The 17,890-nt window shown below is 48.0% G+C and overlaps 1 protein-coding gene across 8 annotated transcripts in view; it reads left to right on the forward strand.

Moving 5' to 3' along the window:
• LOC129328396 (uncharacterized) overlaps positions 1-17,890 on the forward strand; it is a 46,859-nt gene that overhangs the window by 22,245 nt on the left and 6,724 nt on the right. For 5 of the 8 annotated variants that reach the window (XM_054977437.1, XM_054977435.1, XM_054977433.1 and 2 more), the window contains exons 6-12: positions 2,855-2,913; positions 3,200-3,235; positions 5,253-5,305; positions 9,015-9,147; positions 14,893-15,089; positions 16,290-16,335; positions 16,424-16,489. In XM_054977437.1, coding sequence (XP_054833412.1) covers positions 2,855-2,913; positions 3,200-3,235; positions 5,253-5,305; positions 9,015-9,147; positions 14,893-15,089; positions 16,290-16,335; positions 16,424-16,489 — 590 coding nt within the window. The remainder of the gene's footprint in view (positions 1-2,854; positions 2,914-3,199; positions 3,236-5,252; positions 5,306-9,014; positions 9,148-14,892; positions 15,090-16,289; positions 16,336-16,423; positions 16,490-17,890) is intronic. The other 3 variants (XR_008596872.1, XR_008596873.1, XM_054977439.1) reach the window with 2 other exon arrangements.

Genomic DNA, 17,890 nt, shown 5'->3' on the forward strand with positions numbered 1-17,890 from the left:
TTTGCCCTCAGCTTCTCCTGGCCCTTTTCCATCCCCTCTAGCCTGTTTGCTGGGTTGTTGGGCTGTAGTTCTTCCCGTGCCTGCCACTGGGTTGGGGTGTGGCCCTGTGCCACCGGTGCTGCCCATGATCTGCTGCCTGTGGTGGCGTGGGCTGACTGTCTCTGCCCCCTGTGCCCTCTTCCTCCAGCTAGGCTGGGCCGCTCTAAGGGCCTGGGTGGGAAGCGGGCGGTGGCTAGGACCCAGGAGCTGCCATCTAGCCTGCCTCCTGCTGACCAGGGCTTGTCAACACCTGGGCCCTCTTTGGCGTTCCAGTTCTCTGTTGGTGCCTTTGCTGCCTGTCTCCTCCTTGCTGCTGCTTGTTTCCTCCTTGTCGGGTGAGTGCCAAGGGTGGCAAGGCTGGATGGTGGGGCTGCCAGTCTGGGTTCTGGGTGTGGCTCTGGGAGGGTTCCCAAGTCCGGCCTGGTTGTCGGACAAGAACGATTAGTATGAGGCTCTGAAGCAACTGTATTCTAGGCTCAAGGCTTTATTATCATGCTTAGCTTCCAGGATCTGATGAGATCAGGCTACCTGGACCATACAGCTCAGGGCTTTTATCAGGGTACTTCTTTATTACCTAAAAATAAGCTTTCCCCCCTAAGCCTACCCTCTTACCTAAAAAGAAACCTAATAAAAATCCTGGCTAATATGATGCTCATAACTAGAGATTCCAAGTCCCTGTCCCAGGACAGAAGTCCCCCTCCCTTTTTAAACTGAGGCTTATTCATCCTCTTCCATCCGATGGAGTTCAATGGGCTTTGATTGGCTGATAATCACTTGGAGTTACATGAGGCTATGTTTGTGTTATGTGTAGTCAAGTCACCTCCGGCCTATGGCGATCCTATGAATGAAAGACCTCTAAAATGTCATATCATTAACTGACTTGCTCAGATCCTGCAAACTGGAGGATGTAGCTTCTTTTATTGAGTCGTATCCCCAACAACTCACCTCTTATTCTGGTGCAGGCGCACTGAAGACCCTGTGGTGTGCCTGCGGCAGGATAAAAGGAGAGTTGTTGGTTGCAGGCTCCTCTGAGGACCTGCCTTCGTGGCTCCTCAGAGGCCTTCCTGCAGAGCTGGCAGAAAGGCACAGTGCAGGGCAGCCCCACCCCCACCCCACGTGGCCTTCTCACCGCCTCCATGGCAGCTGCGGGGACTGAGGTGCAGTGTGAGGGAGCCCCCCCTGTGTGGCCTTCCCACCACCTCCACGTCAGCTGCAGAGACTGAGGTGCAGCGTGGGGGAGCTCACCCCCAGCGCGGCCTTTCTGCCACCTCCATGGTGGCAGTGGGTCTGACCACCATTAGGGTCAGGTTGCTGGGTCCTTTATCTTTATTCAATATTGGTCTCACCTTATGTTTCTGTAGCCCTCCCAGGGGCTGGCATCTCAGCAGAATCCAGTTGAGACCAGTCAGCCTGCAACATTCATACTCTGTTAACTCATTGCTAACTTGTAAGAAGCCTCATGTCTGCCTCTTCTTGCTGACTCTGTCCTTCTGACTCTTGTTTTGTTGCAGTTTTCTGTGTCTGTCTTCTTTGGAGACATCCAGGGCTTTTTTTCTGGGAAAAGAGGTGGCGGAACTCTCAAGAGGGAAATTCTTTGAAATAATATTATTTTCACACACTATTGCCAAGCATTTTCAAGAGGTGCCGGAACTCCCCCTAGAGACATCTATTGTTATCTCCATTACTTCCTGTTCAACTCTTCTGGATCCTTTTCAGGCCTTTCACAATCACTTACCCTATCATTCATCCTTCTGCTCAAACAAAAATTTACAGAAGTTAAAAGGTCATGTCATCATGATACATTTAGGTTATATTGATATGTTGAGATGCAAATGAGTGCCACACAGTAGCTACTTAAAGGTTGACTATGTGACATCCATAACTGTGACAGGCAGCTGCGTGCAACACCATGGTAGGATTCAGAGTTGTCGTCTCCACACTTCTCTCAGTATCCAAGGAGTTATGTAAACAGTGGGTTTAATTATGTAACTGGGGGCTGCAAATGACACAATTGTGATCTCTGCACAGTGGGTTGGATCCTATGCAAAATGTCTATTGAGACAGAAGGAATTTCCATCAGCAAAGCAAAACTTCTTCACCTCCCTTCTCCTGCTACATGCCAAACTGCTCACTGAAATGCTGCTCCTAGGGGACAGGGGGCTCCCATGAACAACGTGAGGGCAAAGTTGGAGGTTTGCCAGAGGGACGGAGAATCAGCAAAAAATGCACCCCATTTCATCAGCTACAGTTTTCTGCTGGATCCAACCCAGGAAACGGCTGCTATGTCGTTTTTAATTCTTTGAATTCATTCTGCATTTGAACTAGAGACAGAGTTCCAGTTTATGTCTTTCTCCTTATAAGGGCAAAATAGATAGTCAGATAGCCTGTGTCTCTTTAGGCAACATTCTAGTCACAGTGCTCAGTGGGGAAAACTTTTTATTTGTAGGATTGAATTCAAAGGAGCCTGTCAAGTCCCAAAGAAATCTCCTGTTCATGGAAGAATTCCTTCCATTCAGAGAAGACTCTTTCTGAGGATGGAAGATTCCTCCATGGGAAATGGCATCTTTGGCTGTGACCTTACAAGATTTTATGTTCTGATACGTTTACCCTTTGAGCTACTGTAGAAAACTGCCTTGTACGGTATTAATTATTTTGGCAGGGGATAGGACATTATTGTAGAGAGGCCTACTCTTACTGAGACAAAATTTAAAACTCCCTGATGTATTGTGGCCTCTTCAATATCCCTATGACTTACTGAAAATAAGGGCTGTCAGAGATCAGATGGTGACAAGTAATCTTTATCTTCCCTTTTCAGAGCCTTTCCTGTCTATGATGCTTGTGGTGACAGAAATGAGTTTCTCACTTGATGAGCAGGTACAGTAATAGTTGGCTGTGGGAGTGGTGGGATGTATTTCAGCCTATGTAATTCACAGACAGGGGGGGGATGCAAGACAGCATTTCCACAGTCCCCTCTCCCTTGGGAGCAGAATTTCAGGGACATTTCAGATTGTCATGGGAGGGGGAAGCCAAGAAAATTACGCTCAGAGATCAGGAGTTCTTGCTGTGCTGGATCTAACCTTCCCAGTGATCCACGTCCCAGCATACTTTCCTCAAAAACTTCTTGCTTAACTTCTCACATTATGCTGTACTTTGTTTGTAGAATTCCAGCTTCTTGGATGAAAGCTGGCAGCTTCCGGTAAGAAGTTGTAGATATCCTTCTCTTGTGACTTGCTTTATTATGTTCCCCTGTTGTCATTTATAAAGGGCGCCGGCCTTCAGCATTTTCACACCTGAGGAAAATAGTCAAAATGGCGCCTTTGCTCTGGGTTAGTGATTTACTTAATATTTTTAAACGTAGCTCACGGAGATGCAGACAGGAAAACGGTGTCTCTCCTGAACTCTGCCTCCCTAAATAAATTCACATTGTGGTGAGGCTTCCCCTGCCCTTCTATATAGAGCAACTCTGATTGAAAAGAAAACTTTATATTCTTCATTATGTTCACCCTAACCAAAAAAAAATAAATCTGTCTTCTCAAGAGGCTTGATTCCATGCTAGATGGGCAGGTTTTTAAAGAGTCGAGTCTGGGAAACTCAAGTTCCCTGCAGCCACACAGCAGCTTCGGGGAATGACAGTTAAAAAATAAAGGAGAGTCCAAACAGCCTCAGGACCCCTTCACAGGGGGAAGAGGGGCTCCCCCCCCGAAAGCCATTTCCCTGTGTCAAAATAGCACAGGAGGGAGTTTTCTCCCCTGATTTTCTGCTCCAGGTGGAGTATTCTGTGCACATCTAGCTTGATCCTGGATCTGCATCCAAATCGCTCCCCATTGGCCTGTCTTCCTGTTCTCAGAAAGACAAACATAGAGATCTCCATTCCTAATGTCTGAAAAAGGGAGCTCTGACTCTTGAGAGCTTACATCCTGAAAATCTTGTTGGTCTCTAAGGTGCCTCTGGACTCATATCCTGCTGTCCTACCGTAGACCAACACAGCTACCTACCCAAAACTAGTCTGACACTAGGGTTCCCAACTTCCAGGTGGTGACTGTAGATCCCCCAGAATTACAACAGATCTCCAGGCAACAAAGATCAGCCCCCCCCCCTGTAGAAAATGGATGCTTCACAAGGTAGACATTATGGCATTACATCCTGCTGAGGTCCCCCTGCTCCCCAGATGTCACCCTCTCCAGGTTCTTCCCCCAAATCTCCAGGAATTTTCTAACCCAGAGCAAGCAACCCTATCTGATACTCTGGCTTCTATAGTACACTTGTGGCAGGCATTTTAGTTATTTGCTTCATTTTATCATCCATCTTTTCCATTGAGACTGAAAGCGAATTACAGAGTTATAAAACAATGCCAGAAAGACAGACCAGCAAATAATTCAATAAGGCGGGATTACATCATTTAGCTACTAAACAATGCAATAAGATTGGCTTACACCATAAAACCAAAATAAAATTAAACAATTTATTATATCCAATAAACAGTGACGTAGGAGGGGGTGAAGCTCTGTGATGTGTGAATTGAAGTACCTCCACACATCTTTGGTTGGCTGCATTTGAAGTCTGTCCCATGATTAGGTTTTTCCCCCATGTATTTACATAGAGCAGAACTGCAAGTGACAAAAGGCACAGGTTGGACACTTGCCAGCTCCTCTCAGGTTTTGGCGGGAAATGTAGGCAGCTTGGCGGAATGTTGGACAAGTGACAGTTGAAAAGTCCGTTGGACAGCAGTCGGAGAGCCAAGCTGCAAGACTAGGATGCCTACATTTCCCATCACAACTTGAGGGAAGCTGACAAGTGTCCAACCTGTGCCTTTTGTCACTTGTAGTTCCGCTCTTAGTCCAGACAAGGCTAGACTGCTGTTGGGTTGATCCTCTGGGCTGAGGATGTCTGAGCTTTGATCATTTGCTCCACACATCAAGGGTTACTTGACCCAAGCCATGATGCTGTCTTGGAATGGATAGATCTTTAATAGAGTTTAACGTCTCTCAAGGCAGCCATATAACAGTTTGGCTTCGTCTTGCTAGTGGTCCTGCCATCACTTTCTGGTGGATAAATGAAGAATGCTTTAGGGCCCTTCCCAACCTTCTTTGAAGAACATGATGTAAATGTCCTAATAATGGAAGCAAAATACCCCATCATTGCCAAGGCTCTGCATGGTGAAGAAGGATTTCTTCAAGCTTCTGGAGTCCACATTGATGAATACTGCTTTCCAGGTGTGCTTAACCTATGAAACTGTCCCCTGCAGGGAGCTAGGAATGGTGCTCAGGTAAGAGACTCACTACTCTCCTATGTCGCTTTGTTGTCCATGTGTCCGAAGTCCAGTTCCTTGAAAAAGATACCCATGTGTGTCTTGTGGTTGCCAACAAGCTTGGAGAAAAATGTCCTGTTCCTATAACAGGGATGAAATGGAAATGGGCATCTAAAGATTTTAATTGAATGGAGCTAAATAACATCACCTGGTCAATAGCATCCCATCAAATTTCTATTAAAGAGTCAGGAAGACAGTTTTTCTCCAGACTGACTCCAACCTTAGTCGGTTTGCAAGGCAAACTTAAAAGGAACCAAAAAGAAAAGGTTATAAAACAATGTGTTATCAGTTGATTTTTCATAATTGATTCTGCTAATCAGGCTGGATAATGATTCTTCTAATCACGATTCTGATTTATAATTGATTCTACCAATCAAGGGAAGCAAGGTGGAGAACTGTCCCGGCCACTGGATATCCTATTTATCTCCTTCTTCCAACTTCTGAGAATTTACTAGGTGCTGCCCGCTTACCTTCAGACTCATGATTCCACCCAAAAGAAACTTTGTGTATTCATGCACTGTGCCTGCACTAGCAAGAAAAAAAGGATACTTGGTGCAAGGTAAAGATTGACATGGAAGTTCAACCCAGTGTTGTGCTGACATGTAAACTTTAGGCTGTATGTTAAGCACTATTGAGCAGCTTGTAGAGTCCAAAAATCCCATTCCCCAGGGCTGGAGAAAGAATCCAATGGCATTTTGTGCTAATGGCTTAGAAACTAAGGGCAAGTAAAGAAAAGCTTCATATGTACTGTGCTATTTTGGAGGAGCTGGTGGAACCTTTTGTTGTTATTATTACTATTGGAAGCTAAAGATTTTTTAATAAGGAAGGAAGGAAATGTGTCTGCCAATTTTGGCATCTGTCAGGTTCATGCGATTGAAATATAAGTTATCTCCAGGGCTTTTTTTCAGCAGGAACGTGGTGGAACAGAGTTCCAGCACCTCTTGAAAATGGTCACATGGCTGGTGGCCCCGCCCCCTGATCTCCAGACAGAGGGGAGTTTAGATTGCCCTGACAGTGGTGCAGAGGGCAATCTAAACTTCCCCTCTGTCTGGAGATTGGGGTGGGGCCACTGGCCATGTGACCATTTTCGCTAAGGGCGATTTTAAACTTTTAAAAACTCCCCCATTGTTCCAGCTGACCCCAAGTGATGACATTGTGCGGTCCTGAGTTCCACCACCTCTTTCCCCAGGAAAAAAAGCCCTGGTTATCTCAATGGTTTGTAGTGGATGTGTAAATTAGCTGCCGCCCTCCAGTTAATGAAATATTTCTCTTGTGACTAAGGTGCTGAATAAGAGCAGAGCCACACACTATGCTACGTGTCATTCCGTGATCTTTTTTACCTCTGGTTTTAAATTTAGGTTACGAAGCAGCTGCTGGGTTAGTGATTTTAAGGGGGCTACTGAGGGGGAATGAGTCATTCAAGCCTCTCCCCAGTTTCCTGCAAAACATTTCATGTCCTGTTCTCCCCCCCCCCCCCCCCCACTTCAGTTGTTTCAGGTTCTTTGGAGGAAACTTAATGGCAGCACATAAGCTTTTCTCAGCAGAGGTGAAAGTAGCTTGGGGAACTTGGCAGCTTTAAGCAGGAAAGCAGAGCAGGAAAAAGTATAAAATTACTGCACCCTCCATGCTTATTCAGCCCCTAGGATATATAGGTCCATCAGCTTCACTGTAAAATAATTTAAAAGGTGGTGAAAAGGATCACAGATCTTCATGAAATATGGGCTGCTGTCCCAAGTGCCTGGATCTTTGTTTAAACAACTTACAGTCTCTAACCCAAAGAACCTTTTCCTGGCCCCGGCCTGGAGTGTCACTGAAGTTACTATAGGAGAATTAGTTTAAGCTGACTGTCCCAAGATCATTCGCTAACTTTGTGGATAACCTGCATGCTTTATAGAGAGAGGCTTATGATGGAGCCCCAAATGAAAGGCAGTTGGAGGTAATCTTGACCGGAGTGGTGCATATGCTTAATATTTTCCTTGCTCACCGTTTCCCCATTGCCTACACATACGTACCCTGCAGGTTCCTCCTCCCATGGGGTTTAAAATGCATCATTTTTATCTAGGGCATGAGGTGGGGGTGAACTGCAAAGCATGTACTGGGAAAAAATGGCAGATGGGAATGGTTTGAACATCCCAGTCCCCAGGACTGCTTCCCTGATCAAATCACGCCCCCCCCCCAGCTGCTTTTCATAGAAAAGCGAAGAAAAGAAAGCTAATCAGGGCCCAACTACGTGTTACATTTTTCTTGCATCCTTACAGAGTCTTGGATCAAACAGGCACTGCTAGTTCTGTGCTTGACACTCAGTTCCCAGGACCGTGGGCATCGATTTAGATCAGGACGATGTCATGCAGGGAGAAACAGTTTAAGCGTTTCCCCTCTGCTGTTTTCCTTCTCTGAAAGGTCCACAGGGGGAAAGGTTTCCATGCCCCATTCCATTACAAATAGTGGCCTTTGGGGACATTTCAAGTCAGGAAAATGATATGGATGGGGGGGCAGGGCTTATCAGGCATGTAATTAGGCCTTCAGTGGGAGTAGAACTGGAATCTCTCTGGTCCAGTCCTATAGCTAAAAGCCCTCAGTGGCTGTTTCATTTTACTTTTTTCTCTCTTCCTAGTATTCTTCAAGTTAGCAAAGTCATCTTGCTTACCCAAGCACAGAAAGAGAGATGAGGCCTTTTTTAAAAAAAATCATGCTGGGCAGCTTAGGTTGACGAGCTGTGTGAGGCGCTCACTTGCTCTTCTTTCATGTGAAAGAATTGTAACAGAACACCTCTTGAATGATCTTCCTTGTATTTTGAACAGACATCTTAAAATTGTTTAGGAACCATAGATTTCACCATTATGTTGCCTTACATATTATCTGTCACTTTAAATATGTACTCCTATATACTACTTGTGATTCATGTTGTTTAATGTAAGTCCTAGAATTGATTGTGTTCTGTTTCAGCAATTCTTTAACCCCATATTGGATCTTTGCTAATATTATGTCTTTGTAAACTTGTATTCATTTACCCTATGACATTGTTTATGGAAATGTTCTTGACACTGTATGGAAATGCCTGCCCTTGACCTTGCCACTGATTGTACTAATCTCACACTAGGTAATCCACTTTGAGTCTCAGAGTCGAACCTCACGATTCAAATTACACGAGACCGAGCGAGTGTCAGGAGTCCTCTCTTACCCCAAATGCCCGTGTCCAGCATTCTATCGATGAGCATGTGTCCTGGGCCAGGCACGCATTCAAAATTTTCTGCTCCAGTGTAGCCACGACAGCACGCGTATGCGGTCACGATCAGTAAGTCGGCAATGCAGAGGGTCCTTATTTCCTATATCTTCTGCTTCCTATCTATGCAAAGTGGAGATGCATGATGGGATATCTTGGAGGTACACGGAGAAAACCCGTGCCACCGCGAACACGGGTTCGATGGAGGTCCTGCAGTCCTGGCATGTGTAGTTGAAAACAATGTTGGAACAAGTGTAAATAAGTTTTCGTGTCATTCGTGTGTAATTCGTATCATGTGGTTTGGCTCTCAGTGAGAAAGGCGGAGTATAAATAAATAAATAAATGTATTTTGCCCCAACTATCCTTCCTTTGTTGAAAATAATATGATATCTTGTTCCTCGGGAAGAGCTAGTGTGTAGTTTTTGGGGGTTTTTTTCACTGCAGATACTTGGATGGACGGATTTTCATCATAGACCTGCTTCCACAGAGCCAGGCAGAAGTGGATGAGGTTGTGCTGGTTGGGGATGTCATTGATGAGATAAATGGATTTTCACTGAGGAATGCATGCAATGGACAGGTATGGAAGGGAGCCTGGTAGTCTCTGGGGACAGTCGGTGTGTTGCTTCTTTAAGATCCTGAGAAGGAGCAGGAGAGATGGCTGTGCAGTGTTGCTATGGGAACTGTGCAGAACAAAAGCTTTGGTATTTGGCCTGGAGAACATGATGAGGAATCAAGGGCATGGAAGAAAGATAGAAAGATCAGGAAGGAAGATGTGTTCTTACTTAAAAAAATAGGTCTAGGGCTAAGTAGAATTACACTTTTTATTTTACAATGCCAAACATTTACGTTGATAATATCAATGGGTTTGTTTGTGCTTTAACTTTCCCCCCTATTTACTCACATTTACCCTGAATGTAAGATGGGTCCACTTAAAAATAAAGGTTGTATGCATTTTTAAATTTTATAACTAATGCAAATTTAAGATGGTCCCTCTTATTCTTGACAGCACATACGGGAAAAAAGACTAGTCCTTCAGGTAAATAGAGTGCTCCTTATTGCAAGAAATGTGGGAATCAGACTATCGATGTCTGCTCTCAGTACAGGCAGGCAATAGGCTGTTTGGTGGAGCTGGTAGGATGGGAGCAACCAGTCACCGAAATCTTCTCTGATACTCCTGACTTACACACTTGTGGTGCGGCAGATATGTAAATACAACCGTCAAAATAAGTTGCACTTGAACATATTTTGGAAGCGGATGTGTGACTTATTTCTTGTCAAGAGAATTTGGTTTTCTATAAGCTCGTGTATCTGTGATTGTGAAAGTGAATAAATTGTGGGTTTGTTTACAGCTTACTGCAGGAATTCCGTTAATTCATTTCACTTGGTGTTCTCTGTGGTACACGCAACCAATAGTGTCAGTTTAACAATGACAAAATCCAGATATTTCAGAGGAGGGGCAGGTGGGAAAATCATAAGGAAGATAAGACTTTTGGCATGTTCCAGTATTAGTTGCAGTTTTATCTTGAGATGCTCTTCCATTGGCATGTTTCAAAACTCTAATAATTCTGGGGGCCTCGCCTGGCTGGGTTCTCTGAGGCGCTGGTTGCTCCTCCTCCCTGCATGACCCCTCCTCCTCTTGTGCTGAGGGACCGGGTTGCATTGAGGGATCGGGTTGCTGGTCGCCAGAGGGATCAGGTCACCTGGCCTGGCCTGCAGGTTCTTCGCCAGGAATGCAGACCACGTCAAACTGGACTCTTCCGGCAACCTTCAGGTGAGGCCGGGCCGAGCCAGGCCATAAACCATGTGTTCCTGGGAGGGTCGCCAGAAGAGTCCAGTTTGATGTGGTCCGCATTCCGCCAACCCACTCATTGCCAGGCAGTCCAGTTCCCCGCCAGGAAGCCGGGCCCCTCCCGGAAGCTGCTTGCCAGTGCCCATTCCAGCCCCCCGGGAACCGTGCTGCCGCTCCGCTATGCTGAGTTTGTGGACGTGTTCGAGAAGGAGGCGGAGCAACTGCCGCCCCACCGGCCTTATGACTGTGCGATCAACCTGCAGCCCGACAAGCCCCTGCCGACTGCCCGCCTCTACTCCCTGACTGAAGCACCTGGCGCTCCAGGAATTCCTGGCGAAGAACCTGCAGGGGCGGTTCATCCGGCCCTCCATCTCTCCCAACATCAGCGCCAGTCCTGTTCTTGAAGAAGAAGGGAGGGGAGCTCACTGTGCCATGACTATTGGGCCCTGAACCAGATCACGATTCGGGACTGCCACCCGCTACCCCTGGTCCCAGAGCTTCTGGTCCAGCTCCGGGGAGCAACCCGCTTTACGAAGCTTGACCTGTGCGGGGCTTACAATCTGATCCGGATTCGCAAGGGGGACGAATGGAAGACGCTACGGCCAATTCGAATACCTCATGATGCCGTTTGGGCTACGTAATACGCCCTCGGTCTTCCAGAGGTACATAAATGATGTGTTCCGTGACCTACTGGACCATTACGTCATCATGTAACTTGATGACATCCTGGTGTTCTCTTGGGACCTTGCCAAACACCCCGACCACGTCTGGAGCGTGCTCCACCGGCTGAGACAACACGGGCTGTACGCCAAACTCGAGAAGTGCGAGTTCGACTGGGATGAGGTGGAATTCCTGGGACACCGTGTCTCTGCCCAAGGCCTCCAGATTGATCCAGCCAAGGTTGAGGCCGTTGTTTCCTGGCAGGCCCCCAGGAATCGGAAGGACATCCAGCGGTTCCTGGGGTTCGCAAACTATTACAGGCAATTCATCCCTGAGTTTGCTGAAATGGCGGTACCACTGACCCAGCTCGTGAGACCCCAAGTCCCCTTCATTTGGACCCCGGCAGCCCAGCAGGCCTTCCAAGCCCTGAAGCACCGCTTTGCTACCGGCTCCATCCTGTGCTACCCGGACGCATCCCGACCTTTCGTTGTCGAAGCGGATGCCTCCGACACTGCACTAGGGCCATCCTGGCGCAGCAGGACTCCCCCGAGGGTCCGCTATGCCCCTGTGCGTACTACTTGCGCCAACTCATGCCTGCCTAACAGAACTATACCATCTGGGAGAGAGAGTTGCTGGCCATCAAGGCTGCCTTCACGACCTGGAGGTATCATCTGGAAGGGGCACAGCATCCCATCCTGGTGCACTCGGACCACCACAACCTGGAACACCTGAAGACTGCCCGGAACCTGAACCAATGCCAGGTCCGGTGAGCCCTATTCTTTCCCCAGTTCCAGTTCACCATCCGCTACGTCCCTGGTGCCCAGAACAAGAAGGCAGATGCCCTGTCCCGGAAATTAGAATTCGCCCGACCAGATGGGAAGGCCCCCATCATCTCCACCATTCTCACACCTGAGGTATTTGCCACGACCGACAAGCCTGTCTCTCTGCAACTCTGAATCCAGCAGACCCCGCAGGAGGACCCTTGGGCCCAACGCATTGCCCAGCGTCTGTGCAACCCGACCCACAGTCCCACCCAGATACCAACTCCAGCAAGACCTCCTCACCCACAATGACCGGATTTATGTGCCCCCCAGGCCCCTGTGTCGGGAGGTGCTACAGCTGGCTCACGACACTCCCACTGTGGGACACTTTGGGTGCTACAAGACCCTACACCTCCTCTCCCAGGAATTCTGGTGGCCACGGATACAGGGTGATGTAGCCCAGTATATCCAGTCCTGCAAGGTGTGCCACCGTGCCAAGGATGTGCCTGGGAAACCAGCCTGTCTGTTGCAGCCCCTGCCAACCCCAACAAGACCCTGGGAGTCGATTTTCTTAGACTTCGTCACCGACCTTCCCCTGTTGCAGGGGCATACCTGCATCACGGTCATAGTGGATCTCCTCACCAAGATGGCACATTTCGTCCCTTGTCCCGCACCGCCAACAGCCACGGAAGTCACCTGCCTGTACCTGCAACATGTCTTCTGCTTACACGGAATCCTACAGCACCTGATCTCGGATCGAGGGGTACAGTTCATCTCCCATTTCTGGCAAGCTCTCCAGACCCTCCTGGGCACCCGCGTCCACCTGTCCTCCTCGCACCATCCGCAGACCGACGGGCAAACGGAGCGAATAAATGCCACGTTGGAACAGTACCTGTGTTGCTATACCAACTACCAGCAGGACAACTGGGCTGGCCTCCTACCCTTGGCAGAGTTTGCATAGAACAACTCTGTCCACTCCTCGACCCGACAGACTTCTTTCCTGGCCAGTTACGGACACCACCCCCGGTATTTCCCTCAAACTGGTCGGCGGTGGACGCCTTCCTACAGGAACTCCAAGCTCTACACCAGGTACTATGAGAGCAAGCCAAACAGGCATATAAGGTCGCTGCGGACCGACACCACCGGAAGGGAGAGGTCTTTGCAGTAGGCGACCTGGTAATGCTATCGACCAAGCACATCTGGTCCCAACGCCCTTCCCGAAAACTGGACCATTGGTTCATCGGGCCCTACCGAATAGTGGAGCAGGTCAATCCAGTGGCGTTCCGCCTCGAGTTACCCCCGACCCTTCAGATCTACCCAGTCTTCCACTGGTCCATCCTCACTCCAACAGCACCCCCGCACCCACTCCGCGATTGGCCACCACCACCACTACATGTACTGGTTGATGGCCAGGAAGAGTACGAGGTGGACCAGATCCTGGATTCGTGTTGGCACGGGGGCCAGCTCCAGTATCTGGTGGAGTGGAAGGAATATGGACCAGACGACAGGACCTGGGAACCTGCAAGTAACCTCCATGCCCCCGTCTCCTCTGGCAGTTCCATCGAACTTACCCTGACAAGCCAGGCCCTCCAGGTCGTTCGCAGGGGAGGGGCCTTCGGGGGGGATGGTGTTGGAGACTTGCATCGGCTGGGCGCACTACCCACTGATGATCCGAGGAGCTGGAAGAACCTGTGGGAGACCCGCCCGCAGCCCCTGAAGAGCCGTCCGGCAACCAGCAACCCAGCCCCTCAGTGCAACCTGGTCCCTCAGCGCAAGAGGAGGGGGTGCGCAGGGAGGAGGAGCAACTGGCACCTCGGAGAACCAAGCCTTGCAAGCCAGCGGTGAGGCGGAAGGCTCAGGCAAAAGAGGCGGTTTGGGAACGATGGAAGAGTGAGCGCCTGCAAGTGCAGCGACGGGCGGAGCTGAACGCTGAGGACGAGGCAATCAAGTGAAGGAGAAACACCTGAGCCTCATTCTCTTATGCCTCGCTGAGCTTATAAGGAAGACGCTGGGCAGAGCCCAGCGTGGGAGCAACGTCGTTCACCACTCCTTGTGCCCAGCAGCTCAGCTCCTGGAAGCTTCACCCCTGCCTTGTACCCTGCCCTCGCTCGGATAGACCTCCTGTGTCCTGACCTCGGCGTCACCCTCGACCACCTCTTGCCTGTCTCTGCGTGCAACTGACTCGGCTTTCAGACCTTGGCTCAGCTCTCTGACTCTCCTCTGCTTGCTCCCCTGATGGACGGACTCCTTGGCTCTTGACCCCAGTGCGTTTTGGACTCTCGCTTTCTGCCTCCTGCTCAGCCCAGCGCCCTCCCAAGTGGGAACCCCAGCCCTGACCGTGACACCTGGCCTGGCCTGGCCCTGGTCCTTCTGGGGGAAAAACAGGGACTATATTCCTTGACATAGGGGTGTATCCATCCATTGGTGCTCTTTGCAGAGCAGAACTTTGCTGCTGCAGCCCACAGAGCCCCCCAAATGTTGTTCTGGGGGTCAGTACATCCTTACAAACAGCATAAAGGGTCAAAGTAGTGGTTTACAATTGTATGGGGGAATCCGTGGAAATCACTGCCCCTCTTCCATGAGTGGAAATGCTGTTCTGTCACAGGAAGTGTGTGACTGTATATACCCCAATGTGTGTGAGCCATATAAAGCAACAGGAAGAGCTTCCAGAATATCCTGATGCTGTTTGCCTTTCTTTTGCTGCTTCTGGGTAAGTTCAGCCACTGTAGATAAGGTAAGGAACCTGATGCCCAACTCACAGCAGAACTTGTCCTTAATTGACTACTTTGAATGCTTGGCTTTTATCATATCAAAACAAGGCCAAACAGAAGTTAGATAAGGGAGGCAGTAGGTGTGGCTGGCTGAAAGTGATGCAGGAGCACTCGTGGAGCTTTGGATCTGATACTTTTTTGTTCATAGGTAACACTGGGGAGTGTTACCTTGTGATACCTAAGAGCTGGGGGTATCTCTGGAAAAGTGAACAGGCCTCAATTCTTCTATAGGGCTCATTGATAGCGCACATCGTTATACATGAAATGGGATGGAAACAGTCTGATGAGTGATGAAAGACCTTCCTGGCCAATGAACCAGATCTCTCTCTCTCTCCTTTCAGGCAGGAACTGTGCTACAGAAACTAAAGGGCAAGCCACTGAGCTTCCAAATAATTAGGTGGAAATGGCACGATGGAGGGCTATACAAGCCGCTGCTGCCGTACCTGAAAGTTATCCAGGAGCAAATCCCCAACTTTCAGCTCCAGCATAAACATGGACACAAAGAAGAAAATGTAGGTCGTATCCTGCAGGGGGGCAGGTAGGGATCTCAGAGCGACGACAGAATGACTGCAAGTTTTAGCATGTTAGCATCAGTGGGCCTGTTGGTGTTAACTCTGAATGCCGTCTCGTAACCGAGCTGGGGCTTGATGGTTCTTGGGCTGTTTTCTTCAAGATCTTTACCCGTAACTGGTCAGTTAAACATAGAGCTCAGGAGACAAAGCCGCATCACCTCAACGTGCCATCTTTCTAATCATCTTTGGGAAATTAAAAGCGAAGCCCTACACCAAATTTGGAATGCATGCTGCATGCTGCGCCTCTCCCAACTGTATATAGAGGGTTGGAGGAGAAAGACATGTAAGCGCATTAAGGTGGGAGGTGAGGAAAAGCATATCCAAGGTCAAACTTGCTTAAGGGTTCTACCTCCATTGTTGTTGGTGGTGGTGTGTGCATGTGTGCGTGCGTGCGTGCGTGCCAACAAGTCTGTCTTCCTGATTCAAAATGCTTACTCCATGTTGTGGAGGAATTGCTGGAAATACAGGTCCAATTAATATTTTACTTTTTATACCATGGTTTATACACTTGCACCTTTACCTGGTTACTTTGCCCATGATTGATTGGATCCAGTAACTCCTTTCCACTTGGGAAGACTCTTTCTCCAATATGAGTCTTCCTCCAGTGGAGGAAAACCTCTTTTTTTCAAAGGAAAACTTAGTCTTTTGAAGGATCCAGAGGAGTTAGCCGTGTTAGTCTGTAGTAGCAAAATAGTAAAGAGTCCAGTAGCACCTTTAAGACTAAACAACTTTATTGTAGCATAAGCTTTCGAGAATCACAGCTCTCTTTATCAGATGGATCTGACGAAGAGAGCTGTGGCTCTCTGTTGAAGGAAGAATTGTTATTTGGGAGAAGAGTTTTTGAATCCAAGCCATTATAGCTAGAAGAGTGGATTCCATCTTTTTTATCACCTCTTGCATCTATAGTATGCCAAGGGAGAAAAGTCCTTTAAATGTGCATGCGCCAGTCAGAAATAATGATCTCTGCATATGCATGCTTTACTAGGAGTATCTATGCCAGTGAAGTTCTCACTGCCCATTAAGTTGTTTTTAGTGGTGTGTTCAGAACCATTTAGGAAAGGTGTTCTGTAAAATCAAATGGCTGTAATATGTAGCCAGAGCCAATCTATACCTTGTCAAAGTTCATAAACTTCCTGGCCTGATTATTTTGACTATTTTCTTCTCAGGTTGCTGTACAATCTGCGGTACTTGGGCCAAGTCAACGTTGGAAAGGTAAGGCAATGAGTCTGGATAGAGAAGGGAGGGTTGTTTATCTTTTTATTGTTGATCTATTATTACATCTTTCTGATTCTACTTTTAGCATGGAGGCAAAGAAGTATTAGACCATGGCATCCCAATGGTTTTAGACAAACATTTACCACCACAGGTAAGTTTTTTGTGACAGCTGTTCAGTGTTTGGAGATTAAAGTATGGGTTGTTAGATGTATCCCTGTTTATTTCCAAAGTTTCAAATGATTGGCTTAATCTTCATTGCTGATTTCTTAAGTTTAAGAAAGCAGAATAGAGGTTGACCACAAGGCCGGATCTGGGAGGGAAGGGGGGTCACTTGCCCCTGGCACTGACAAACGGGGTGCCAGGCATGGCTGCTGGCCAGGAGCGCACTCTGTGGAGCTGGTGGCAGCAGCGCTGGAGGCTGAGCAGGAGGACTGGGAGGCTGCTCGTGATGAAGTGACATCATCACATAGTCCGGGTGTGCGTGCACGTACTTCGCTCGTGCGTATGAGTGGTCGCAGGAGTGCCAATAGCCCTGGAGCTGCCCCCGGGTGCCAGCGATCCTCGCTACTGCACTGGTTGACCATTGTTAATGGATTCCTTATTACTAATTGACAGTTTAAATAGGAATATGCTATAAGCCTGGATGACATAGAGAAACACTCTGAATATTGATAAATCTTCCACATTGAATATATAATAACAACAAGTCAATTTATATACTGCCCTTCAGGATGACTTAACACCTACTCAGAGCAGTTGACAAAGTATGTTGTTATTATCCCCACAACAATCACCCTGTGAGGTGAGTGGGGCTGAAAGAGCTCTGAGAAAGCTGTGACTGACTCAAGGTCACCCAGCTGGCTACAAGTGGAGGAGTGGGGAATCAAACCTGGTTCTCCAGAGTCCCGCCGCTCTTAACCACTACACCAAACTGGCTCTCAGTACACCAAACTGCCCTCAGATCAGGCCTTGTATGGATCCTATTGAGGCATACACAGAGAAGTCTTTTGGTCTCTTCTAATCAATAGCACAAGAGGGTAGACTGCTCTCTATCTACATAGTGAAGAATCTAATTGTAACTGCAGAAGGTAGGGCAAGTGGGGTGGAGAAATCTTATCTTGAGTAACTTTTTTTCCTGCTCCTGTGAGGTAAGTAAGAAGCAGTATTATGTATACAAGCGGAAGACAGCATGACAGGAGAACTCAAAAGGGGTAGTTTTGACAAATGCTAATCCTTGAAATGAGTTATAAACCTGAAGAACTAGAAAATAATGTCTGAACTGAATTGGTGCAGTACAGTTGGGAATGTTCTGGTGTCCCTCTGATAGAAGGAGCTCTCTGAGCTCTTCTGCAAGGTGACAGAGTTTAGGAGTTATCATTTTGCTAGGGTTATGTTTGTCAGTCACTAAATCCATTGTATGTAGTAATGAGTCAAAACAGAAACTGGTTTTACTGAGACAGTAGTGTCTTCTCTTCCCTCAGGATCCTGCATTTCAGGATACACAGTCTAAGTACACCCATCGTGCCCTTACCAGTGAAGGCAGAGGATAGGG

The sequence above is a fragment of the Eublepharis macularius genome, chromosome 4 (genome assembly GCF_028583425.1).
Source record: "Eublepharis macularius isolate TG4126 chromosome 4, MPM_Emac_v1.0, whole genome shotgun sequence".
In the NCBI taxonomy this organism is placed as follows: domain Eukaryota; kingdom Metazoa; phylum Chordata; class Lepidosauria; order Squamata; family Eublepharidae; genus Eublepharis; species Eublepharis macularius.